At 40.1% G+C, this 26,243-nt stretch overlaps 1 protein-coding gene across 2 annotated transcripts in view; it reads right to left on the bottom strand.

The window, feature by feature from the left end:
* Window positions 1-25,338, bottom strand: part of LOC140369382 (SH3 and cysteine-rich domain-containing protein 2-like) — a 29,197-nt gene extending 3,859 nt beyond the window's left edge. The window contains exons 1-8 of one of the 2 annotated variants that reach the window (XM_072456711.1): window positions 24,997-25,338; window positions 14,074-14,443; window positions 13,474-13,568; window positions 9,032-9,116; window positions 6,778-6,890; window positions 6,228-6,288; window positions 1,996-2,051; window positions 1,159-1,247 (exon numbers count right to left, since the gene is read on the bottom strand). In XM_072456711.1, coding sequence (XP_072312812.1) covers window positions 1,159-1,247; window positions 1,996-2,051; window positions 6,228-6,288; window positions 6,778-6,890; window positions 9,032-9,116; window positions 13,474-13,568; window positions 14,074-14,443; window positions 24,997-25,089 — 962 coding nt within the window. In that variant the 5' untranslated portion in view covers window positions 25,090-25,338. The remainder of the gene's footprint in view (window positions 1-1,158; window positions 1,248-1,995; window positions 2,052-6,227; window positions 6,289-6,777; window positions 6,891-9,031; window positions 9,117-13,473; window positions 13,569-14,073; window positions 14,444-24,996) is intronic. The other variant, XM_072456712.1, reaches the window with a different exon arrangement.
* Between the last annotated feature and the right edge of the window lie 905 nt (window positions 25,339-26,243).

The following is a 26,243-nucleotide window of genomic DNA, read 5'->3' as shown; positions in this document are numbered from 1 at the left end:
TGTTTTATTGCTCAAAAATTCCATGAAACACATCTCCACAGATCTCACCAGTAACTTGGCCCGGTGGTGTCAATACCTTGTCTCCATGGAGATTGATAAGACTAATGCAGTAGCATATTCCAGGCAAAGCAATAGCATCTCCATAGAAACCTGAAACGTCTCATTCTGCACCTTTAAATATGATGTGTACATTGAATATATACATTTACAACAGACACTTCAACACTTCAAATCCAAATATTTGCTTTGGATCTGCAGAAAAGCATCAAAATGGTAAAAGGTTTCCAAATGTTTAGATTGTTTTTTTTTTATTGTAGGCCTTCTGGAGTTTTATATAGAGTGTTTATTTTACCATTATTAATAATTAATAGTATTATCTTGTCTTACGCTAGCTGTTTTTTATTTTATTTTATTTTTCTCTTTATTTATTTTTTCCCTCCATTCCTTATTAGGAAATGAGAGGTTTTGTCTATAGGAGTTTTTGTTTTTAAGAGTTCTTATATTAAGAGTGTTTTTTAAACTTCCTGAATGTCCTTTTCCTCTGTATCTACCTGCGTTGCAACAATGAAATTTCCCCATGTGTGGACAATAAAGGAATATCTTATCTTATCTTAAAGGTACTATTTGGATGCACTCTGATAAAGGTAGAGTAAAAATACACTGTGAACATTGCAACACTATAATAAATGTAAACACAGGACACACCAGGATGATTTAAACGGGCCGATCCAAGCGCTACAAGCCATATCCTTACAGCGAGTGCATATCCGTGTGGACTAAAGGCCTGCTGCAGTCCGGATTAAGCGGCTGACGTCCCACCGCGCTCCTGCCTCCCACAGACACACAAGTATAGAGTCTTTTGGTCAAACGCAGCACGGCCATTTGTCCTTCCCGGGCCTCCTATCGGGCGCACCCCTCCTTCTCCGAACACCGCACCCCCCGCTACCGTCCCGCTGGGGAGCAGATGGTGTGTGAATGTCAGCGAAACGAGACAATTTGTGCCCACTCACAGGATAAAGAGTCTTTGTAAACGTTCATTTTGTGATCAGCCCAGCATCTGTATATTATTCTATCTTCTCAATATCTTCTTTAACATTTGTTTGTTTCTTTTTTTGAAATAGTGTTTTGATGAGTTTGTGTTATGGGTAATGTACTCACTGTAGCTCCAGATCGTTCTTCTCTTGGGGAAGAAACTTGTACAGGGCGACATAGGTGTGGATGGAGGGGATCTCAACACGTTTAGGCGTCTGTAAACACAAGCATTATATCAAGCAATTATATCAGATATCTACCTCTACTTCTTACAGTTATTCTAGCAAATCTGGGAAAATACACCTTTCATAAAGTATTTTGAGACTCTGATGGCTCTGACGCTTTAGGTATAATACTGGTAACACTTGATCTAAAATCAACCAGTGCCAGTGACCATCAGAGTAGAGATATTGAACTTAATTTAAGTGAAAATCTGGTCTATAACACAACATCTTTAGGTCATGAAAGTGATAATGAACACTACAGAAAAGGACTTTCTACTTTTTAACTTTTTTGCTCTCAGATGTAGTAGAGTAAAAGTAAAAAATATCCACTGCTAGTTAATGGGTACATTATTCTCATCTCAAAGTCTTTACTTCATACTACGTACTAAGCACTAAAACAGTTTTTTGTATTGGTTAAATAGTTGTGGTTTAAAACAAAACCGGATCAGGAAGTTAGTGATATGCTCATTAAGGGATAATTCATGTATAACTATGCTATTTTGCACTTTAGCTGTTTCAGAATAGATGTGCTCTAAACAAACATTCATGGGGTGTAGAAAGTGAAGGAGGACTTAGTAGTAAAGGACTTAGTAGTGTTGCTCGTAGTTGAATGTTTTACAGTATTCGTCTACAGATGTTCAGCCCCTCTACAGGGGGAGGATGGAGATGTCATAACAGAGCCAGTGTCCGTTTAATCAAGGAAAAGCGGAAAGTGGAGACAGAGATGCTGAGTGCACACCTTCAGACTGACCCTGTCTTCTGAATCAGCCTTCTCACTTTCAGGCGGCGTGAGCACTGCAACATCAGAGAGATAAAATAACATGAGAGCCAGAGAGGGACGGGGGAGAGGGAGAGAGAGAGAGGGGGAGAGTGAGAGAAGGCGAGAGAGGGAGAGAGCGAGAGAGGGAGAGAGTGAGAGAAGGAGAGGGAGAGGGAGTGAGAGAGAAGGAGAGAGGGAGAGAGAGGGAGTGAGAGAGAGAGAGAGAGAGGGAGAGAGTGAGAGAAGGCGAGAGAGGGAGAGAGAGAGAGGGAGAGAGTGAGAGAAGGAGAGGGAGAGAGAGAGAGAGAGTGAGAGAGAAGGAGAGAGGGAGAGAGAGAGAGAAGGAGAGGGAGTGAGAGAGAAGGAGAGAGGGAGAGAGAGGGAGTGAGAGAGAGAGAGAGGGAGAGAGTGAGAGAAGGCGAGAGAGGGAGAGGGAGGGAGGGAGAGAGTGAGAGAAGGAGAGGGAGAGAGAGAGAGAGAGAGTGAGAGAGAAGGAGAGAGGGAGAGAGAGAGAGGGAGTGAGAGAGAGGGGGAGAGTGAGAGAAGGCGAGAGAGGGAGAGAGCAAGAGAGGGAGAGAGTGAGAGAAGGAGAGGGAGAGGGAGTGAGAGAGAGGGAGAGAGGGAGAGAGAGAGAGGGAGTGAGAGAGAGAGAGAGGGAGAGAGTGAGAGAAGGCGAGAGAGGGAGAGAGAGAGAGAGGGAGGGAGTGAGAGAAGGAGAGGGAGAGAGAGAGAGAGTGAGAGAGAAGGAGAGAGGGAGAGAGAGAGAGGGAGTGAGAAAGAGAGCGAGGGAGAGAAGGAGAGAGAGAGGGAGAGAGCGAGGGGGGAGAGAGGGAGAGAGAGAGAGGGAGAGAGGGAGAGAGGGAGGGAGGGAGAGAGAGAGGGGGAGAGGGAGAGAGATGGAGAGGGAGAGAGAGGAAGGGAGAGAGAGGGAGGGAGAGAGAGAGAGCGAGAGAGGGAGGGAGAGAGGGTGAGAGAGGGGGAAAGAGAGAGGGGAGAGAAGGGGGAGAGAGAGAGGGAGATAGAGGGAGAGAGAGAGGGGGAAAGAGAGAGAGAGGAGAGAAGGTGGAGAGAGAGAGGGAGATAGAGGGGGAGAGAGAGAGGGTGAGGGAGAGAGAGAGAGGGAGCGAGAGAGGGGGAGAGAGGGAGAGAGATAGAGGGAGAGAGAGAGAGAAGGGGAGAGAGAGAGGGAGAGAGAGGGGGGAGGGAGAGAGAGAGAAGGGGAGAGAGAAAGAGGGAGGAGAGAGAGGGAGAGAGAGAGGGAGAGAGAGAAGGAGAGAGACAAGGGGAGGGGGAGAGAGAGAGAGGGGGGAAAAGAGAAGGAGGGAGGGAGGGAGAGAGGGAGAGAGGGGGGAGAAAAGGAGAGAGAGGGGGGTAGAGGGAAAGAAAGAGAGAGAGGGAGAGAAAGAAAGTGAGAGGTAGAGAGAGAGAGGGAGAGAGGGAAAGAAAGAGAGAGAAAGAGATAGAGAGAGAGAGAGAAAGAGAGTGAGGGAGAGAAGGAGAGAGAGAGGGAGCGAGAGAAGGGGAGAGAGGGGGAAAGAGAGAGAGAAGGAGAGAGGGAGGGAGAGAGGGAAAGAGGGGGAAAGAGAGAGAGAGGGAGAGAAGGAGAGAGAGAGGGAGAGAGGGGGAAAGAGAGAGAGAGGGAGAGAGGGGGTAGAAAATGAGAGAGAGGGGGGTAGAGAGAGATGGAGAGAAAGAGAGAGAGGGAAAGAAAGAAAGTGAGAGGTAGAGAGAGAGAGGGAGAGAGGGAAAGAAAGAGAGAGAGAAAGATATAGGGAGAGAGAGAGATAGAGAGAGAGGTAGAGGGAGAAAGAAAGCGAGAGAGAAAGAGAGAGGGAGAGAGAGATTATTGGACAAAACTGAGAGGAAAAGACAGAAAGTGATTGAGGACAAACAGGACACAAAGTGCAGCAGAGGACGAGATCACGTGAGGAGCAGGACAAACAGAGCGTCCCCTCTCCAGGGGCGAGGGGGGACTGAGGGCACATTAGTTCTGTGATTAGCTGAGGGTGCACTTTGTAAAAATAGGGATTAGATGTAATTGACTAAAAGGTTGCTCTGTACTGTACAATTCAAATAAAATGCAGTATAAATATATACAAATAATATATAAATATAGGCGCAAGCGGCAATGATCGGCCCTCGCCACGCCGCCGCCACGCCACAAGAGGAGGGGGCGCTAACGCGCCCCAATTGTCCTTTTATTACATCTACTGCTGAATCTGTGACGCTGTCACATCTTCTCCCCTTTGTTTTACCATCAAAAAGCTATTTTATTTAGAATTCTTGTGCGGCTTCGCCGCACAGAGACCGTGACTCTTTGAATAAAAATGTGTATAACTTTTACCCCTGAAGATGAGTCTCACCAAATTTCAGGTTAATAGGGCTGACGCCCTGGGAGGAGTTTGTGAAAGTCTAAAGTATAAACATGTTCTGGCAATTTCCCCATTGGAATAACATGGGAGTTTTCAGTCATTGTTGGCAAAGTAGTAACATGGGTCTCGTTGACTTTTTTGATGGGGCCAAAATTTAGTTGTGTGTCAAATTTCATATAATTTCGCAAAACAAAACATTTAACCTCCATATAAAATCTGTAGGGGGCGCTGTGGTGCCAAATTAATTCATTCCACTTCAAGTAGGTTTAGAGCAAAGAGTTTAGCAACTGATTCTAATTTGACGCAATTCGGACTTTATCTGCGCAAACGGCAGAAATGTTAAATTTGGGAGATTTCTGAAATTCTTGCTACAGTTTGCGGCTTCGCTGCACAGAGACCGTGAGAGGTATCAATGTAATTTGAATAACTTTTGATGTCCCACTCTTCAGTACCATTTTCACCAAATTTCAGCTTTTTAGGGCCAACGCCCCAAAAAACGCCGGTCATGCGTAGCCATTTTTGAAGCAATATGGCCGACATTTAGATGGGCGGACGGCGTTGCAATAATTATATTTTTTACTTCTCTTGTCACCATCTACCTCTGCGCCAAATTTCATGATTCTATGATCAGATTTTTTTGGGGGCCATTTCCTATCTCTCAATGCATTTTTGGTACATTTGGGGGCGCTGAGATTTTTAGAGGTGTGCAAATTTTTGTGACTTTTCGTCAATGTTCACTGGGTGAAAAATAGGGGGGTTGGTCCCGAAAAGAAGAAGAAAGAAAGAAAGAAAGAAGAAAGAATAATATTCCGATGCGAAAACAACGTTTCCCATTTTTCAGATATCATAAACTATACATTTTCGGAAAGCGCTCACGCTTTCCTACCTCATGGTGTGGGTCCCTGGTCACTGACGGGTACTTTCGTTAATTTTGAGTGGGCTCCGCCCACTTTCTGTTTTTGGCCCTCTATACAGTAATAATGTTAAATTTTTTGCATTACATGTTTACATGCACGGAACATGCAAGAGATGGGGAACATATTCGTGAGCTACTTAGCGCAAATGAGTGCTTTATATGGGGATGACGACCGCGAAAGACCGTGCGCACTTTTGCATGGGCTTCGCCCGTTTACAACGGTAATGTTCCATTTTCCTACTACTAATTAGTATGCACGGGGCGTGCATGAGTGGAGGAGTGCGTTAGTGAGTGTTTGGAAGTGGGCGAGCGCTTTGCGCTCGATTTCGTGCGCACTTTCGCAGCCGTGCTTTGCACGGCCTTACGGAACTAATAGGCCTCTCACCAGCTTGTGACGCTCGGGCCTAATAAGTATGTTAATTAGTCCTGAATTGAACCATGATTCTAGTCCTTGTTTAGGCCTGATCTAGTTCAGGTTCTGGTTTGGTCCTGGTTAGATAAAGGTTAATGAAAATAAAACTGTTGATGTGGTGAATGTGCAATTGTGAATAAGAATGATAACTTCTATTTTAAGAAATCATCTATTATTATCTATTAAGATTCCATTTTTCAAACAAGCATTTTAGCCTCACTGGCAGCTTGTTATGTATTTTATTGTATTCTTTACGAACGTGTGAAGCACTTTGTGACTATTATGTCTGTGAAACGCGCTATACAAAGTTTACTTACTTAATTATTTAATTCAAATTGTACTGTTTGTATAAAAGACAGAGAAGTAAATAATATGTTTTGGTTTTCAGGGAGTTTAAATCAAACTTTAATTCAACACATATCAGATGACAGTAAGTAATGATACTGCCCTCAGTACTATGATCACATTTTGCACATACAGTTAATGCTTTTCATGATCAGTCCTTACTTACTTCCTGGTATAGACTCTTCTTCAGCAATCGGCTGGTTTTCTAGTTTGTCCAGAACTCTCGCCTTGAATGACAATAAATCATAAATCAGTGTAATAAGTACAGCAGTAGTGTAATAAGTACAGTAGTAGTGTGATAAGTACAGTAATAAGTACAGTAGTAGTCTAATAAGTACAGTAGTAGTGTAATAAGTACAGTAGTAGTGTAATAAGTACAGTAGTGTAATAAGTACAGTAGTAGTATAATAAGTACAGTAGTGTAATAAGTACAGTAGTAGTGTAATAAGTACAGTAGTGTAATAAGTACAGTAGTAGTGTAATAAGTACAGTAGTAGTGTGATATGTACAGTAATAAGTACAGTAGTAGTGTAATAAGTACAGTAGTAGTATAATAAGTACAGTAGTAGTGTAATAAGTACAGTAGTGTAATAAGTACATTAGTAGTGTAATAAGTACAGTAGTAGTGTAATAAGTACAGTAGTAGTATAATAAGTACAGTAGTAGTGTAATAAGTACAGTAGTATTGATGAGTTGTCTGGTACTTGTATCTTCACCTCGTGACATGGAGACTCAGAGATGCTGCTGAAGCTCGATCGACTCATTTGTGCCAGTGACGTCCCGTAACGCAGAGCCTGATACACTGGGTCCACGACGCTGGTTTCTCCTTCTACACACGGGAAAACATTCAAAATAAATAAGTATAACATGATGATCACTGACAGGTGAAGCGAATAGCTCAGGTGACATTGCTTTATATTTGATTTGAATGAGAACTCACTGAACACAAGCCATCAATTAAACACAAGTAATGCACAATTCATATTAAAAGCGGTTCAAAATTACAAAATAAATAGTGGAATTTTTGTTTTTTGGAATATATTTAATAATTAGATGTTTTTTTAATCATCTTTATCATTCTCTGGACAACACAGATCCTAAAACACATATGAAAAGTCCTTTTATAACAAAGACAGTGGCATTATAACATCAAAATGTCAAATAAGAATAAACTATTTCATCAATAATACCGTATTTTCCGGACTATAAGTTGCACCTTTTTTCATAGTTTTGGCCGGGGTGCGACTTATACTTATATTTATGCTTATACACTTATAACCAGGAGCGACTTATATGTGATATTGTTTTTTATTTTCACACTTGCAACCGCATTTCATACTCCAGTGCAACTTATACATGATTTTTTCTTCTCTATTATGCATTTTTTGGCTGGTGCGCCTCATGTCCGTGGCTGCAGAGCCGCGGCGCGGTCAAATAACCCAGCAGTTTCAGGAGCACGGCCCCGGCACGGTCATATAGCCTCATGGCTAACCCTAACCCTAACCCTAACCCTAACCTTAACCCTAACCCTAACCTTAACCCTAACCCTAACCTTAACCCTAACCCTAACCTTAACCCTAACCCTAACCCTAACCCTAACCCTAACCTTAACCTTAACCTTAACCCTAACCCTAACCTTAACCCTAACCCTATCCTTAACCCTAACCCTAACCCTAACCTTAACCTTAACCCTAACCCTAACCCTGACCCTAGCCTTTAACCCTAACCCGGCGCGGTCAAATAGCCCAGCAATTTCAGGAGCCGCGGCACAAAAAACCCATGCAGTTTTTGCAGCGCGCCGCGGCTCTGTAGACACTTATACTTATACTCAGGTGCGACTTATAGTCCAGAAAATACGGTGCAGTTTATTCGTAAATATTGTCAATGTAGAAGCTTTCACTCATCATATTTGAACATTTATTCGGTCGATAATGTATTTAAAATGTCTCAATGTACTATAGAAATAATCGCTGACCAGTCGACTGCTTAAACATTCGTCAGTGACAGCTTTATTGCAGAACTAATAAAGACAGACCCTGCTTGGCTTCCTATATCAGTATTTTGACCACTTGTAATCATGGTTTAGAGAAGGGACATGGATGTGGTCAGACCCAGACAACGTGGAGGGAGGGAGAGAAGGGGCGAGAGAGGGGGAGAGAGAGGGAGAGGGAGAGAGAGAGAGGGGAAAGAGAGGGGGGAGGGAGATAAGGAGAGGGAGAGAGAGGGAGGAGAGAAGGGGAGAGAGGGGGAGAGAGGGGGGGGGGCGAGAGAGAGAGGGAAGGGGAGAGAAAGAGGGAGAGAAGGGGAGCGAGAGGGAGAAAGAGAGGGAGGGAGAGAGGGAGAGAGGGGGAGAGAAAAGGAGAGAGAGAGAGGGAGAGAGAGAAAAAGAAAGAGAGAGGGAGAAAGAAAGAAAGAGAGAGAGGGAGAGAGAGAGAGAGAGAGAGAGAGAGAGAGAGAGAGAGAGAGAAAGAAAGAGAGAGAGGGGGTAGAGCAAGAGGGAGAGAGAGAGAAAGAGGGAGAGAGAGAGGGGGGTGGAGAGAGGGAGAGAAAGAAAGAGAGACGGAGAGAGAGAGGGAGAGAGCGAGAAAAGGGGAGAGAAAGAAAGAGAGAAAGAGAGAGGGAGAGAGAGAGAAAGAGAGAGGGAGAGATAGAGAAAAGGGGCGAGAGAGAGGGGGGTAGAGAGAGGGAGAGAAAGAAAGGGGGAAATAGAGAGGGAGAGAAAGAGAGTGAGGGAGAGAGTTAGGGAGGGAGAGAGAGGGGGCGGTAGAGAGAGAGACACTATATCAGTATTTTGACCACTTGTAATCATAAGTGGTTTAGAGAAGGGACATGGATGTGGTCAGACCCAGACAACGTGACACACTCTTGCCCTCGCCAGTCTCCAAGGCCACGGACGTCATCCGTCACACACCGGTCATTTATTTATGTGTTTTCTACTTGATAAATCTGATGCCGGGGTCTATCGCTCACCTTGGGCGGCAGGAGCCTCTCGGACCACGCCCAGAGGATCGGCGCTGAGCAGAGGAGAGCTGAAGTTCCTTTTAAACGCTCCGCTCTGGTGGATTCAAACACAAGGACACAGAGGAGAAATGTGACTCCCAGCAGAAAGAGGACAAACTGGAATCAATCAATCAATCTGGGAGCTGGGGGTCTAAAACACGTGTCATTATCAGATGTAACACAAATACTCTTCTTCAAACGTTGGTATGTCACAATATCACATTTTAGTCTTAATTATTATTCACGATTATTCATTAAAACTGATCAAACAACAGGGAAATCTTGTCTAACACACACTAATTACTCTCCTAATGACATAATGACTGTAAATATGACCAAAAAAGTGCTTTATACTTCGATGTTTTTATTTTGATCAATAAATTGAACTTAAAACACAACATTTTGCTTCTAAAATAGTCACGATTATAATTTTCTTAGTTCCTGTGATTATATTGTGACCTAAATAATCACAATTTGACATCTCTAAACATCGGCTGCTCTTTTCCAGTATATTACACCTATATCCCTGACAATATAGCTTTATTCTTACCATTCATTTAACACGTATTACCATATTACAGTAAGAGTAAGAGTAGTAAGTATGTAAGTAGTATGTAAAAACAGTGTATTGTGTTATAGTAGTATAGTTACAAGGCACAGGTCATTTCCCGTAAAGACTTTATTTCTGCATTATTACACAAATTGTGCTACATTATATAAAGTGCTGCCAATAATGCACTCTTCATTAGTTTCTACATTAGCTTAAACACCACTTCTGCAGCTCTCATTGAGTGCGCACAAAAGGAGGAAACACAAAACTGTGTCAAAGGGACTGTTTCTTTAATCATGTTGACGCAGCTATTTTAAAGTCAAAACACATTTATTTTTAGGCACCTATATTAGTAATGGATGTTTAAAGGTCTAATTTTAGTGACTGATGTTCTATTTTTCTCTTAATTTAAGTTAAATTTGATAATTTCCTGGAAATTTTACCCCCAGAATATCTGAAAACATCCTAATAATACAGTACATTATGCCCCTTTGTGCAGGGCAGTCATCTTTTAGTTCAGGGATAAATGCTCCAGACCAATCTCTGTGAATTATTCAAACTTTTACAACACATTTTTCCTGACATATGAAATGGAAATTATTATGTGTATTGTGTATTTCGGAATAATTATCAACAAACGGCAAAACACACAAAAAATAACCAAATCCGTATTATTATAGATTTTGTTGCAAATATTGTTACTGACCAAAATCCATCCTCTACATAGACTGACTGCAGCGATCGCGCAGCAGTAATTACATTTAAAACCCTTCTGAAAGTCTGAAAACCACAGCAGTCATTTAAAAGTAAAAGATGTATTCAGCGTGTTTGATCTCTCTTCCTCTTCTGATCTCACACACAACTGCTGCTTTATAACACGAGGAAGACTTTAAATATTCTCTGGCTGTAAAAAATGTATTGCAAAATGATTTTTATTTTATTATAGGCTGACGCAAATGGCTGGATGATTAGAATATAAAATTTTATCAAACATGTTTTTACTCTCTCTAATCTGTTCTAAGTTACTGAAAGGATTGGCTGTAAAACTGTATATACTCCATTATAGTAAAAAGCTGATTATTGACAACTTCAAATGATTGGATCTTGATATACATGTCATGATTTCTTTTCATTTAGTAGTATTTTGTTTTGTTTTGGTCTTAGAACATTTAACTGGTAAATGTGCAGTAAACTAAAGTCATACACATTTTTGTTTTAACTAACTGTGTACCAAAAGTATATTAAAACAATGATATTGTTGTTGAAGATAACTGTTTTGTCTTATTTTGTCCATCTCTATAATATAAATATGTGGTTGATGTATAACTAAAGTAACGTGTAGTAAAGTGAACTACAGTAAGGTGAAAGACAAAGCCAGCTGAAGGTGACCGAAGCTAAATTACCCTGAGTAATTAAAGCTGATCTCCCAAGGTGAGGGCGCGGCGTGGACCATTTCCTGCAAAGCCAATTATTTAGTGCAGACCTCAGCTGCCCACGGCTGTAATCAAACTGCGATACATCTTTACATTTAATTACATCGATCTGGAGATGTTTGTCAGCTTTCCAAAGCAATCCAAGCACTTTGATTTGGAGCATATTTAAGCCAAACTGTCATAAACAGGTGCACTCAGCAAATAGGCTGAATGTGAGCCAGGACGCAGAAAATGTACTCGTCAATGATCAGAACTTGAGCTCTTCTGTTTGTTGATTCGGTCGTCAGTTATTGGCAAGATAAGTGAAAAAGTAACAAGAAATGGTTGGTTCTTGGGATGGATGATAGAATTGTGACCCTGTGACAATCGCCTTGTCTGGAGATGGAGAGCACATGATGTCTTCTTTTCCCCTCTGAGCGACAGATTGACCCAATCACAGTAAAGTCTCTTCTTTGTGTTGATCAGACACTTTTCTCATACACACCGAATATAAATAACCACCTAAGGCTTTGTGGCTTAATCCATGGAGCAGCTTTTTGAGATAAAGATAACAATGATAAAAGCATAAATACAGATTTATCATCGCCCTCGTGCTATCTTTGGGTCGGGATGACCCACAATTGTCTCTTGCACTTCTTTATTTCTGAAATGTGTGTTTGTATGTTTTATGTTTGTTTTTGATGCTTTATGTTATAAAAAAAAGAAAAAGTGTTTTTAACCCACATACTATCTTTGAGGATGTAATATTAATATTAATTTGAATAAATAGCCTCGTACAGTAGCCTAAGTTGGACTGGCACTTCAAGTCGACATGAATCCATCTTTCTACCACCTACACACATTTTGTTCTTTGTCTATGAATCACTAAGCATTTAACTAGACAGGTTCAACTGACATCTTTGAGCACTGCACAAAAGGTCACCACTGTTTCTTCAAAGCTGCAGTGAGACAGGGCTGTGGAGGTTTGGAAAGATTGCTATGAACATTTTTCTCTTCATTATACTTGTAATAATATGCGCACTGTAATACTGTAAGTGAGTATTATGGGCCATCGGCTTCTCTAGATTAAAAAAACTTCAGCATCAGCCATGAAAAAACAAATATCCGTCCATCTCTTTTGCATATCATCAATTGAGTAAATAAAAGAGACACAGCGGGCAAAGGAGCATGGATTTGTCATTTGGTGGTGAAGAGGAAGAGGCTGATGGGCCAGAAGAGGTTAGAAAGAAAGTATTAAAACTATTGACTTATAGGTGATTGCTCAAGAGGCGAAAGCAGCAGACTCTGATCACCTGACAGTAAGTATTGAGACTAAACTAAAGTAGAATATGCACTTAGATTAAAGAAGCCCATGTTACGTGTTATTTGAACCATGTTACAATTGTTTACCCACTCAAAGTTCTATTTAGAGTAATTTGCGCATGTTTGAGAAATCTACATCACCAAAAAACTTTGTCGAACATTGTCAGCAAACTTGCATCTTTTATTAGTAATTTTAGATCAATATTGCAATTTAAAATGAACAAAATATAAGATAATATGTCTTCTTCAGTACTTTATCTATAATTGAAAAGGTCCTTTTTTTGTGGCCTGATTCCTTGCCCAATGCGTGCTCAGTGAGGGGAAAGGGACATTACCCAGGCCTCTGTGGAGAGGCTCCTGAGTCGCCTCCTTTGGGGATTATATGCGCCTCAAACACACTGAATTTCACAGTGAATTAGCCAACCAGCTGCTACAGACAGATATTGATTTTCCTACTGAGTTTAGAAGAGAGGAAGGAAACGTAGCACCAGACCAGAGAGCGTTATGTGAGAAGAACAGCACATGCCAAGAAAAGGACAAAAAGGCAACACTTGGCATCGAACTTTGTCAGTGTCAGTCTTCCCAGATTTGAAGGTATTTTTAGCTGTTGGACAATCTGATCTCACTGCCCACCCCTTCGCTCATATCTCCCTCCAACGTTGTGCACAAGGATACAGCGGCATCTCGCAAACCCGCTTCATTCTCCTTAGGTTTGGTTGTAAGATTGGAAGACAGTTATAGAGTCAAGAGATGCTGACAGTGCTTATTTATTTGTGTTATTTTTAGTCACATATTTGAGACATATTTCCCTTTTTTGGGTCCATAGGGGTTATTGGACAAGAGAGGAAATTGTCAGCGCTTTCAAGTATCAATCTATTATTGGGACAGGGACTTTACAAGTTAGAAATCTTGTTTTCTTTACACTTGTCTTCATATTTTAAAAAAAGCCTAGACTTTGCCGCAGTGCTGATGAACAACTTGAGACTTCTATTATATTGAACCCCCTCACCATAACCAGATTATGACTTGAGAGCCTGCTGCCATATGGCTTTCTCTGTGTGGGCTGTAATATATAGCTCTTAAGTACTTGGAGGAGCATATTGAAATGTGGTGCTACAATGACTTACCTTCCCATTACAAGGCAGCTGAGAGAGCTCAGAGGAGCACCATAGGTGGGCTGCCAGCTTACATGCTTTACACCGCAGCCCCTGCTTTGAGTTTCCTACACAAATGGACAGGTAAAGTTAACAACACACTTATGTTTGATTGTCTGGGGTCCATTATATTCCACATATTTTGTTAACACCCTGCAATAGTTTGCGTATGTCCACCAGATTCTGCGACTAAAAGACACAAAAGTGCATAAAGAGAAATAAATGTATGTAAGTAAATGCTTCAAAATTGTCTGTATGTATGCGTTATTCTTTCTTATCTAATTATCCATTCACCAAAGCGATGGCAGTGATTTGCATATTTTACATAATCGTTTTACTGCATTTTTTCAGGATGAGTAAGAACAAAATATACACTGCCTTTGGTCCTTCGAGAATCGATGATGTTGCACAATAAGGCCGTCTTTCTCACATTAGTTTGGGTTCACGCATTTATGTCATCGAGTCTAGCCACGTATCACAAATTGGCTCACAATATCTCAGCCAATAGTTGGACATAATTTCAGTGAAATCAAAAAACTGCACAATTTACCACAAGTGTAGAATCAGGCTCACCTTGGATCACATGTTTGCATCGCTGACAGGTGGCGGCCCTGCGAAACACGTGCTCCTGGAAACTGTGGGTCTTCACGGGCTGGACCTGAGTCTTGGGCTGAGCTTTGAACTGGGACCTTAAGGACGGGCTCACAGAGGGGGAGTGCGAGGAGAGAGAGGGGTTCGGGCTGGCGGAGGGGGACAGAGAAGGCGAGCGCTCGTACCCCAGAGGAGAGTCCGCCGGCGGGGCAGGAGAGGGAGGAGAGGCGGGGCGGGCCGGGGTTATCAGCGCAGAGGGAGAGCGCGTGTCGCCGTTTTTCTGGAAGAAGTTGTCCACGCTTTTGCTGCGCATGACCGATTTAAAGGATAGCGATCTCTTCAGCCTCTGCAACTGCGAAGAGAAAACAGAACAAAAACATTGAATATCTCAAAGCCTGACCGTGTATCTGACCCAAACCGCCCACTACAACCGCAAAGAAGTTTGTGCAAAAACACTAACAACACCACAGTTTACACAATAACACAGTTTTAACAGAAAGCTAATATTCAACAGTGTCTTTATTTGTAAAACAGCAGATTAAACTCAAAATGTATTCCAAAATCTCGAACAAACTCACTCCAAGCCATTGGTCCATATGAATATTTACATCCCCAATAAAACTCATTAGTCAACTTATAAATATTTTTGGTCAAATAAAACTCAATCCGCTAAATAAGCCTTATAAGCCCTATTTATTTTAAAAAACTATGTGCATTTTTTCAGCTCATAAACTTTCTGAATATTGACATTTTTATTTTAGGATACTATAATTTTGGAGCAACTTGACTTCAAATACTCACTATAAGTTGTTCAGGGGCTTTCATTCTGCATTACATTTACAGAGACTTAAACTATCTTGCTAGAACCCTTTCAACAAACCAATTAGAGCCGCCTTAATTGAATTGAACTACAAAATGAACAACAATAACCTTGAAGATTAGCTGTTAGCATCCACTTCTGGCTGCCCTTGGCCTGCTTTGGCTCAATCTCTCGTTTTTTAGATCCCAACATTTGTCATTTCCAGTCGACGGCTCTTAAAATTCCTGTGTGAAGACTTTTATTGAGCCGACCGCATCTTCCCCGTGATGCAGCTGTATTTCTCTCGTCTAACACTTCCTGCGCTGCTCCTGGGCACTGTAAATTGGGACTGATGATGACAAAGAGTTAGTTTGTGCAGCCCGATCTGATATGCGGGAATAATTACAATTGTGAGCTCGTACATCAAGAGAACGGCCCAAAGAAAGAGGCCTCGGCTGTAATAGCTTTCTAAGACCCAACAGTCAATTTACAAAGAGCTTGTTAAATGTCGGAGAAGTGTTGTTGTTTTGATAAGTTTGCTCTGCATAAAAGCACAATACTTATGTAAGAGGAGAGCCACTTTGTTTATTGGTGTTTTTGTGACATTTAAATGCTTGTGCTTATGCATGTTGTAATGTATTTCCAGCACTTGAACAACGGGACAGAAGGAAGTTATGCACTAAACAGAACATTGTGATGAATTGTACTGCCATTGTGTCCTTGGGCAGGAGGCCGCGCCCACATATCCTTCAGAGCCCCTAACTGGGATGAGGATGTGTGTAATTGTTTTGTTTCTTGTAGTTAAATTACTGAGGATATGTCTGTGAAAACAATAGGCCTGAGTATGAATGACAATCAAAACAATGCGTCTATAATGTTCATTTCTGTTAAAGCTGATGTATTTAAAGTGTGACCCACATCCTTCACAAAAACAACAGCAGAGCCTTAAGACGGCCTCACTGTCATCACGCTTATTGGCCCTTTGAGCTCAGGAGTCGCTCATGTGCACTGCTGCTTGGACATGAATTCGATCAATAGCATCGAGCAGTTTCCCGCTTTTTCCCTCTTTAAGGCACAGATTCACAGACACCAATTAGTTTGAGTGATGAAAAGAGTCCTCTCGGCCATTAAAGGGAGGCACATTTAAACCTTTTCTACAGAGAGCAGAGGCCCGCTCCTCTTAATAACCCTCTCCCGGCTCCAGCGGTGGTCCATTCAGTAATGGATGTGAGTTTTAACTTCCCCAACTTTGAAATGTTGTCAACAGCTGAGTTTAAGGCCATCAACAGTGCAGATAGAACTTTACTTAAAGGCGGTATGGACGATTTTTCGGCGATTTGAGAACGCAGGCGGAAGTGCACATGCGCACTCCCCCGTGCGGACTGATACGACACACACGTGCGTTTGTTTATTAGCGCAATGGAGCACATCGCATCGCTCGTCTCCCGTAGATTTCTGTCCACTTCTGCGTCAGCTCGAACTGTCTTTCTCCGTCTTCATTTTGCCCCGTACACTGAGGGAACTATATTATGATAGATCCATGCGCTTAGGCACGCGGAAACGTGGGGACGAGCCTGACGCGGCTGCAGGTGAGCGGTAGGTGCGTTTTATGATTGATACGTGGCAGGACAAATGATTTATCCACGCCACGAGGAAATATGATAAAAAAATTGCTGAAAAAAATCGTCCATTCCACCTTTAACGACACTTGTTTTGGTTGGAGTATACAAACGAAAAAGGATTTGAACCAATGATGTTCTAGTCTTGTAAATCGAATAAACAAAAACAACCACAGACCGATCCTCTTCTCGCTTAGGACACTAGTTTGACAACATGAATCAGTCTGCTTTACATTCACTTCTCTTTAATCAATATTTGATGTAAAACCACCCTATCATTTGCGAACGCTGCATAATAAATCAGAAACCACTCCACAGGGAGAGTCCAACTGTGAGCTGAGACCACAGGAATCAGCAGTGAACATTTAGTTCAGTTAATCTTTACAACACAAATGCCGTGTGTGAACTGCTCTGTAAGTGTAAGGTTTTTGTTAAGGTAGAAGATAAACCCAAAAGATATTAAAGTACAACCTATTCAGTGAATACAGTTTTTATTCAAAATATGTCAAATCTAATGTCAAGTATATCTATAGGGAACATGTTTATGGGCAATACATGGCCCTCATATACCTTTTAACATACTCTGTAGTTCATCACGCTGCATGAATGGATGCATAGAGTTACAGGGACAGGGATTATTTTGAGAAAATAAATAAATATATATATATATATATATATATATATATATATATATATATATAAATATTTATAAAGCAATAGATGCATTTTCTCAAAATAAATTTCACACTCATAACAAAGCCATAAAATCAAGTTTGCATTTTTAGATTGTTGATCAAGTAATAACATCCACAGATACAAGGTCACAGTTAGTTGAAAGATTCCTGGAGTTTTATGATCTAGATAAAAGTAGCAGCTAAGCCATCTCTACAGAGCAGTGTAAGACCAAAAGCAGCTTCCTGTGTTCACACCGTCTAAAATAAACTCAAATTCAAACAAACAGCAACATACAGCATACATCAGCCTACACCACAGCACGTCGTATGTCTCCTCTACTATAGGGCTTTGAACTATTTATGACGACGAGCAGAACCATCACACACTGAACTACTGACTGCCATTAGCTCAAGGCAAACTACAGCACGGATATCGCAACAATAACCTGTGTTTAACCCCGAAATGAAAATTATAATATTGCACGAAAACAAATACGATTTGGCATCTTTTGTGGTTGAAGCGGGTTAGGGTTAGGGTTAAGATGTGTAGTGGAGGCTTCTATAAATAGGCTATTGTGAAGAACTGGTTAAATTAATGATTAGTGAGGCAGGAATGGTGTTCACTCCATGCACTACGACTATGATGTTTTCTCACACACTAAAGAAAAGCATGAAGATTATGTGACCTAAAAACACATTTATTTTACAATATAAAGAACAGAAACAAATTTGTATTCTGATCTTTGCTTTTTTAGGTGATTTACATGTAATTATTTGTGGAAAAGTGGCTCTGTGATATTATAGACCCAAAGTATTACTTAAAGTTGGTGCACCTGACTTTTTGTGTGTGTAAATGAACACATTTGAGTTTTGCCACAAAGAGTATTGTAAAAGCAGCTCTTTTGTGACAAAATGAGACCACTACGCGGTGTTTCATCTAATAATCCCTGCATCTTATAATACATTTTTTAATTTCTTGTTACCCAGGAAGTAAGAGCTGAAAGCAGCGTTTTGATTGGCTGTGCTTAGGTGGTCCACGACCAGCTTCACTTTTCTGGTTGAAAAATAGCTGTTCTAAAGCCTGAAAATGCATGTGAATTCAAAGGGTTTGTGTGAATTATGGAGAAATTACTTACGCCCCAGTCTTTTTTCAAATAATTGCGAATAAGTACAGCAGTGGGCGGAGATAGGGGTTAGGTGAACAGGAATTTTCTGATCAATCAAGAACCTCGAGTATAGACTAACACAGGATAACTCAAACATGCACATGTATCAAACTAAATACAACTTTGAGTAAGATTATGATGAGGAAACACTATTATAACAACTGGTTGCATACAAGGGTTAAAGCAGCTTTGTTTCATGAGATGCACAATATGATGTTGTTACATCGGGAAAAGCATCTGGCATAAAAACCTGGAAAACCCATTTCTATCCAACACTATATGCTAAACAGGCAGAGGAATTGCAGTGTCTGGGAAAACAAATCCAAGAGTTGTATGGGTTTCTACTACAAGAGCAGTCAAAAAAGATTTCATTTTTCAGCATCATGTGACCTAGAGCAGCCAAAACCTTGTGAGAGCAGAACCGAATGCAACTGTCCCAAAGTCTGAGGCAGAAGAGGCTTGTATTTCTAAATCCACCTTTTAAAGGGCTTTAAAGCTACACAACCAGACTCTTCAATGTTTGGAAAAGTCAGAACAAACAAGTGGAGACGATGACAATGAGACAGTGTATACAAATATATAAATATATATGAATAAATTAGGGCTGTGCTCAATATATATTGTGACATGTTGTGACGGACTTCTTGGCAATACGTTTTTTGATACAGAAATGTGTATCTTGATACTTTTAAACATAGGTCTTCTACACTTCTGAACCTACAGCCTGCTGCATCTAGGCTGAATGTGAGGAGCTGTCAGCCGCATTTTTACATCTGCGATTATATGTTCATTATTTAATGAATTCATAAATTAATGAACTATTGAACAACAACTACTCAAATCATACAAACAACATTGATACCAATTTAAAGACACATTCAAACACATTTCTGTTAAACTGACAGGCAAGACCAAAAAAACACAAAAACCCACAGGGACTAAAACAGGACTAAAACAGGACTAAAACAGGAACTAAAACAGGACAAAAACAGGACTAAAACAGGAACTAAAACAGGACAAAAACAGGACTAAAACAGGAACTAAAACTGGACTAAAACAGGGACTAAAACAGGACCAAAACAGGGACTAAAACAGGACTAAAACAGGGACTAAAACAGGACCAAAACAGGGACTAAAACAGGACTAAAACAGGGACTAAAACAGGACAAAAACAGGACTAAAACAGGAACTAAAACTGGACTAAAACAGGACTAAAACAGGAACTAAAACTGGACTAAAACAGGGACTAAAACAGGACCAAAACAGGGACTAAAACAGGACTAAAACAGGGACTAAAACAGGACCAAAACAGGGACTAAAACAGGACTAAAACAGGGACTAAAACAGGACCAAAACAGGGACTAAAACAGGACTAAAACAGGGACTAAAACATCTAAAACAGGACTAAAACAGGACCAAAACAGGACTAAAACAGGAACTAAAACTGGACTAAAACAGGACTAAAACAGGGACTAAAACATCTAAAACAGGGACTAAAACAGGACCAAAACAGGGAATAAAACAGGAACTAAAACAGGATTCAAACAGGGACTAAAACAGGACTAAAACAGGGACTAAAACAGGACCAAAACAGGAACTAAAACAGGACAAAAACAGGGACCAAAACAGGGACTAAAACAGGAACTAAACCAGGGATCAAACCAGTACTAATATCACACATGATATTAAATATGAAAGCTCCATGCTCCATAAATGATAATCATTTAGAAAAGGGGTCAAACCTGTCAAACTTGAAGAGATACAAAGATACATAGCCCAAACCACTTACGCAAAATTAAAACGTGGAAATCGATCTGCTACTTTATTACCTTTGCCAGAGGTTTAAAGAAGTCTGAGTCACAATGATTGTGGAATAGATCTGTAGGTCTGTAGTCGACCAAAGAATTTCTTCTTCTTCTCATACATATCTCTATGAAAAGTTAGTGAAGAAAAAAATATCGATAAAACCACCCAAGGCCTACAGTCCTAATGTATACCTCATGATCTAAGGTAAATTTGAATTGTTTAGTCTCAAGTGAATATCAAATTCCTCCATGTTTCTCACATACAAAACCAATTCCCTTCCATGAGCCGACTGTCTTTGTGTGAGGGGACTTGCAGTGGGAACAGTGCATTATATTAAGGTCAGTAAAACAAGTTATTCCCCAAAGAGCAGTCTCTCCCCTGACAGCGCGCTGCCCTCTGCTACCTCAGCACAACCTCCTCCAACTCAATCAAGGACAGTCATTAGAGGCTTCATCGTTCATCAAAACAGTGCTTGGTCAACACAAGCGGCGACCCTGTAAATACACCTTATTTCTGCTCAAACGTATACGCTCTTCACTGTTGTACCATTCCTATATTTCATCACGATATGTCTTGATCAGATTTATGATCAGTGGTCCAACCCAGCTCAATGACTGAAAAAACACATTTCTGTTATTGCACAGCGTCCACCAACAAAATAAAAACACTCTCAAAATGCTATTACAAAAATTGGATAAAAATAGACAAATTACCTGTCAGGGTGTATTTTGGACCAGTTTCTTGAATGTATTACTTTAAAGTTATAAATAAACAGTCTGTTCACCTGCTTCTTTTTATAGCACTGCTAAAACTGATCCGCACTCTCTGTGTTACTCCACTGCTGTATCTCTTAATAAACTTGCATTAGTCCATCTTGAGAATCTAAAGCGTAGAATAGACCTATATTTAAAAAAAAAAACAATACTAAATAAAGTGTAAATGATTTAAGAGTGTTGCATGTAAAAAGAAAGTACAATTAGTTAGTTACATCCTGGAAAATTGAGGCTTTTTTAAATTTGCCCTTCTCTATTGTGACCTACTTTTACCACTTTTATATTCCTGAATGATTTTTGGGAACTCTTACATAGGGCCACGTGTATTCTAAACTGTGATTCATATTTAGTCTCAAAATAAGATGAACATTGAACATATTTCCGGCCCCACAGTGACCCACTTCTGGTTCCTGACCCACTATTTGGAAAACAGTGATTTATAGTATTTGTGCTCAAAATGGCTGTTGCTTCATTTATCATTACACGCTTATATACCAGCTCCAGGAAGTCTTCTGCTCTGGACGCAGTAGGACTAACATATGTGTAAACCCTAACCTACCCCGACATCTTCCACAAATAATACTTTAAGTTTATATCAAAGAAGTCATTATTATGTAGTTAGTCTATACACTGAATAAAGTAATCTAGTGTTGTTTTTTGTCAATTACTGCTAAATAGGTCTGTCTCAAAAGTTAGGATTAGGTAGGCCATCTGTCTTAAAATTTAGTCTAGTGCATAATTTGATGCAGCAATAAAAGAAGAAAAAGAGACTTGGTGTATTAAGGGCAGGAAAACATGCCTTGATTGTGTTTTATGAGTGTTTTATGGTCACGATTTGTCTCACAGCAAGGCAACATAAATCATCATCATCTTAAACAACTATCTCCAAAGTTGATAAAGACATAATTAACATAAAGGAACATATGATTTAGATCCCACCTGCTTATGAGTTATAAGTTGTTTAAATCTGAGTGCTGAACTGAGCTGAGTTAGGCCTGCCACAATAAAAACGGATCAAAGTACAATATATCATTTCGTAAAATATGATAAACGATGACTTTGTGCGACTGCTATTTTAAACTCTACAGCATAAAAATCCCTGTAAACTCTTTCTTTTCCAAACAAAGACATCCATAAAACATGAGCTGCAATAGATAAACAGATCAAAGAAAGACACAATTCGGTGTTTTGATATTTAAAACGAGCGACCCTACTCAAACATTAATGTAGCACAAAAACATACAAAGAATAGATATAAACATACATTTAAGTATATTACGGATCAAATATGACACATGGAGGGTACATCACTGTAAACTGTACCTTACCATGAATGTTTAGAAGCACAAAGGAGCATGTAGGAAAGTAACCACGTACAAAAGTAAAAGTACTGTTCTTAAGTAAAATGTTTTAGTATCTGTACTTTACTAAATTAACTTTCACAGAAGATACTTTTCACTTAGGTATTTGTACTTTCTACTTCCCAAACTGTTTCAAGCAATACTAAAAGACACTTTTTAACAGGCACTTAACAGACTAAAAAGTAAAAAATCATATTCTTTACAGTTTGAGACCACCTGAGATGGTTGAGGAGTTATTGTTTGCGTGCTCACAGTTTGAGTTAACATCCAAACTTTGAGCCAACAAAAATATACAAATAAAAACAGGGAATCGATTCAGTTTTATCCAGACTACTTTTGACACTTTAACAGTTTTACTTTTTACTACTGCTTTACAATACTTCAATACTTTCCCTGTATCTATGTTTCACTTAAGTAACAAAATTGAGTACTTCTTGCACCATCGCATGAGGCTCAAGTGTCTAAATATACAGGATACGTGAAAATAGGTTAAAAAAAGATACATTATGTGTTTGATGAGGAAAGAACGTTACACAAAGACTTTTAAGAGCATTTTATCTGCAGTTTCACGTTTCCCATAGGTGGAGATTAGCAGCATTGTTTCCCATTGTCACCTCCTGAATCAGAGGGCTTGTTACAAATATATAGGAGGTGTATAGGAGATTACAGTAAAAAAAAAACAGATTAAACCTGTATTTTAGTCCAATGGCTTTGTTTGACCTAATGAAATCATTGTCAGCACACAAAAACACACAAATTATGCAGCTAGGATCTTTTTTTCTTTTTCTTTTTTTTTACATGGTCATTTGTGTGAATTATGACCCGGCCCATTGCAAGACACTGCAAACATCTGCTTACTGATTGGCTCCATAAATCCCAACCTCCCCATTGTGAGCCGCTGTCTGTTCTCAAATAGATACAACAAGGAACCGCTCTAGCCAGCCTTGTTGCCCCGGGTCCCTGTGGCCCCCGCGGCTGACAAAGGCGGAGAGGAAGATTTGTTATGGTGGAAGGCTGCAGCTGCAATTACAGGGCTGTATTCTGTGTGCTCAATTAGACAGAGGCCGAAGGATGGATTTGGGTCAGGTCTTTGGTAAAATGGCATCCAAAATTTCATCAGGAGAGATCGATGAGGAGCAGCGTGAAGTTCATCACGGGGCTACAGTTTTACAGCCCGTGTGAGCTCGCCGGGTGCCATAAAAAGTGTTGATTAGGGCCACATGGGTAAAATACTATTCTATAATTAGACTTTAATGACGTATAATCATTGTGTATACAATATCACATTGCTGACCATTACTAGTATTATATGGCCAAAACATTTTATGCAATTTTCCTGGAGCCTGATCACAATTTTGGTTTGATCGCAATTCATGGACATTATATTTTGTTCTTCTGAAAGTTCACACTCCACTGTGATTGGCTGAATCCAGTTGTCACTCAGACAACGGCATTAAATAGAGGAATAGTTAATCACGATATGAAGATACCACCAAAGAAGCAGGTGGACTTGTATCACTATATTCAAGCTCAGACTAGTATTGTATTGTATTGTACATATTTGTGTTCTTATCTATTATATATTTTTTGTATATTTCACACACAGCTTGGCACATGTACAAACTGACTATAAACATCTCAAATATATTGTAATAACGTGTAGTTTGTGTGGTCAAACAATTTCTAAAGCAACTGGACACATAACAGGAGGAATTATGTGAACCCTTTTAAGTCACAATGATACATTTAGTCGACATTTCGACGAGAATTTTATTTGTCAAATTTGTCAAATTTGACAAATAAAATTCTCGTTTAGCTACTTATATTTCACTCTGAAATACCTCTGGGCTCCTGCTTGTGTTTGAAATAAGCACTCTGAACTGAACTTAACAGAACTCCTACTTTTAAAGCCTCAATCACAATTGTAATTCCAATTTTTTTCCAAAAAGTGCCAAATGTTTGCCCATAACATACTTCAGTAATCACAGCTGACACTAGACTGACAGAAGCGAGTCTGCCAATCTCGATATATTTATACCTGGAGTGGCACGAAAAGTACTCAACTGTGTGTTTCTCAAGCCAATGTGAAGAATCAAACAATCAATATGACCCGACATGCTTCAATATACATGGTAGAATAGTTATTTCACTGTTTTGACTTCTTAAACACCATCTTCAACTCTCAGTGTGTAGTTCTTGTATCACTCCATTAAACTGGTGATGTAGCAGAAAGATTTGGCAGAACAAGATGCCAATGAACTGTCAGATTGCATTCAGGACTTATATATTTACATTAATCCAATTGGCTTTTTCCACTGATGCTATGCAAGCGAACAGTACATTTTTGTATATTACAGAGTAGAAAAACAGAACTTAAGTGATTTGAATTCTCACAAACAACCCACAATTAAAGCACTTTGCATGCCTGGCAAACTAATTTAGGACACAGTAGGATACAGGAGCAGTATCGATCTTTGCCAGACAACACACCTTGATTTAATCTCTTGGCCTCTAACTTTAGGTCAGTGTAATACAACACGTAAACGGATTACGGCTCTTATGTAAGTCCTGTCTCCACAAAGCGAGCTCCAGCCTTTACTGTATGGGAATAGCTGGGGGATGAATGCTTTCCAGTACACATAGTGGAAGCTGGAAAGGTGCAGAAATGTCGATGACAAAAACCTTAAAACAGCTTTCTTTTCTCTACCTTGGACTCGGGTTGGCTGGGGACAGTCGCCTGCGCTCTTTGGAGGTCCCGGTTCTGCGATGGTTCATTCTCCTTCTCACTTATTTCCGTCATTTTGGCATAAAAAACTGCTTTTCAATAGCAGCACCGGCAGTATAAATAAGTCCACAGACAACAGGAGAGGCGTTCTAATCGAAGTGCTTACAGAGGGGGTCCAAAACGCGCTACAACAGCATTTTGTCAGACGGAGCGCGCTGGGGAATGTGAAGTCATTTTTATCCGCGTTGCAATTTCTCTGGAGATCCGATCAAAGCCGCGTTTAGGGGCTCGAGCTTTACTTCTATTAAAGCCAGTTCAGAGCAAAAAGCAACTCCCGTTTGTCCCAGTTCTTCCAGTGCTCTGTCCGCTGCCTCCCATCGCGCTCATTCCTCCGCGCTCCTAGAATAAACTTTGATTTCACCGAGACAAGTGCACGGCTCGCTCTGATTGGTCGAGGCGCCGCACGGCAAACAATGTGCGCGTCGTGATTGGCTGAGAGCTGAGACGCAGGAGTAAAAGGGCGGGACTTACAGCCTGCCAGGTAATCGTCGTACAGGTTTAGGAAACCAATGTGGAAAATGGTTTACAACGCGATTCAGAGAGAGAAATGATAGGAAAACGCTTCTAATTCAAGCTATAAACAAGTCATCAGCCGGTGAACCCCACAATACACTGAATTGTAGCTTTTTCAACATAAACTAGGCTAATATGCAATCAAGTGGGCTTAAAATGTCTACCTCCTGATGTAATAATAACACAATAATTATAATTTTAGTGTAAATTAAAGAATTATAATGTTGAACTATAGCATCTATGTTGGCAAGCAAACAAAGGCTAATGTTAAAGACTAAATTAGAATAAAAATCAAGGCGAAATGAATAACCTAAATAAAAAGTGTTACCATATACCACCTTGAGCGAAGTGTAACACATATAGGGCTGCAACAATTAACCGGAATAATTGTGTCAAAAAAAATTGTTATTGTATTTCGGATCTTCTTAATCGTGTTATCTGGATATTGCAGACAGTAAAACAAATGCCAAAAGAACTTATATACCAAAGACATCTGTATTATAAAAAAAAAAAAAATTCAACGAAGAATAGACTGTTTTGGGTTTATCCTCAATATTACTTTTTATTCATAAATATTCTCCTTCTATAAGCCTTCAGTCACCATATTTTAACCTTTATTTGGTTAAAAATGTAATATCAATTTGACAAGTTGACCA

This window comes from Eucyclogobius newberryi, unplaced genomic scaffold (genome assembly GCF_026437365.1).
Source record: "Eucyclogobius newberryi isolate DKJ021-1_F unplaced genomic scaffold, fEucNew1.0.hap1 SCAF_20, whole genome shotgun sequence".
In the NCBI taxonomy this organism is placed as follows: domain Eukaryota; kingdom Metazoa; phylum Chordata; class Actinopteri; order Gobiiformes; family Gobiidae; genus Eucyclogobius; species Eucyclogobius newberryi.
This window is presented reverse-complemented; position numbering and strand designations above follow the sequence as displayed.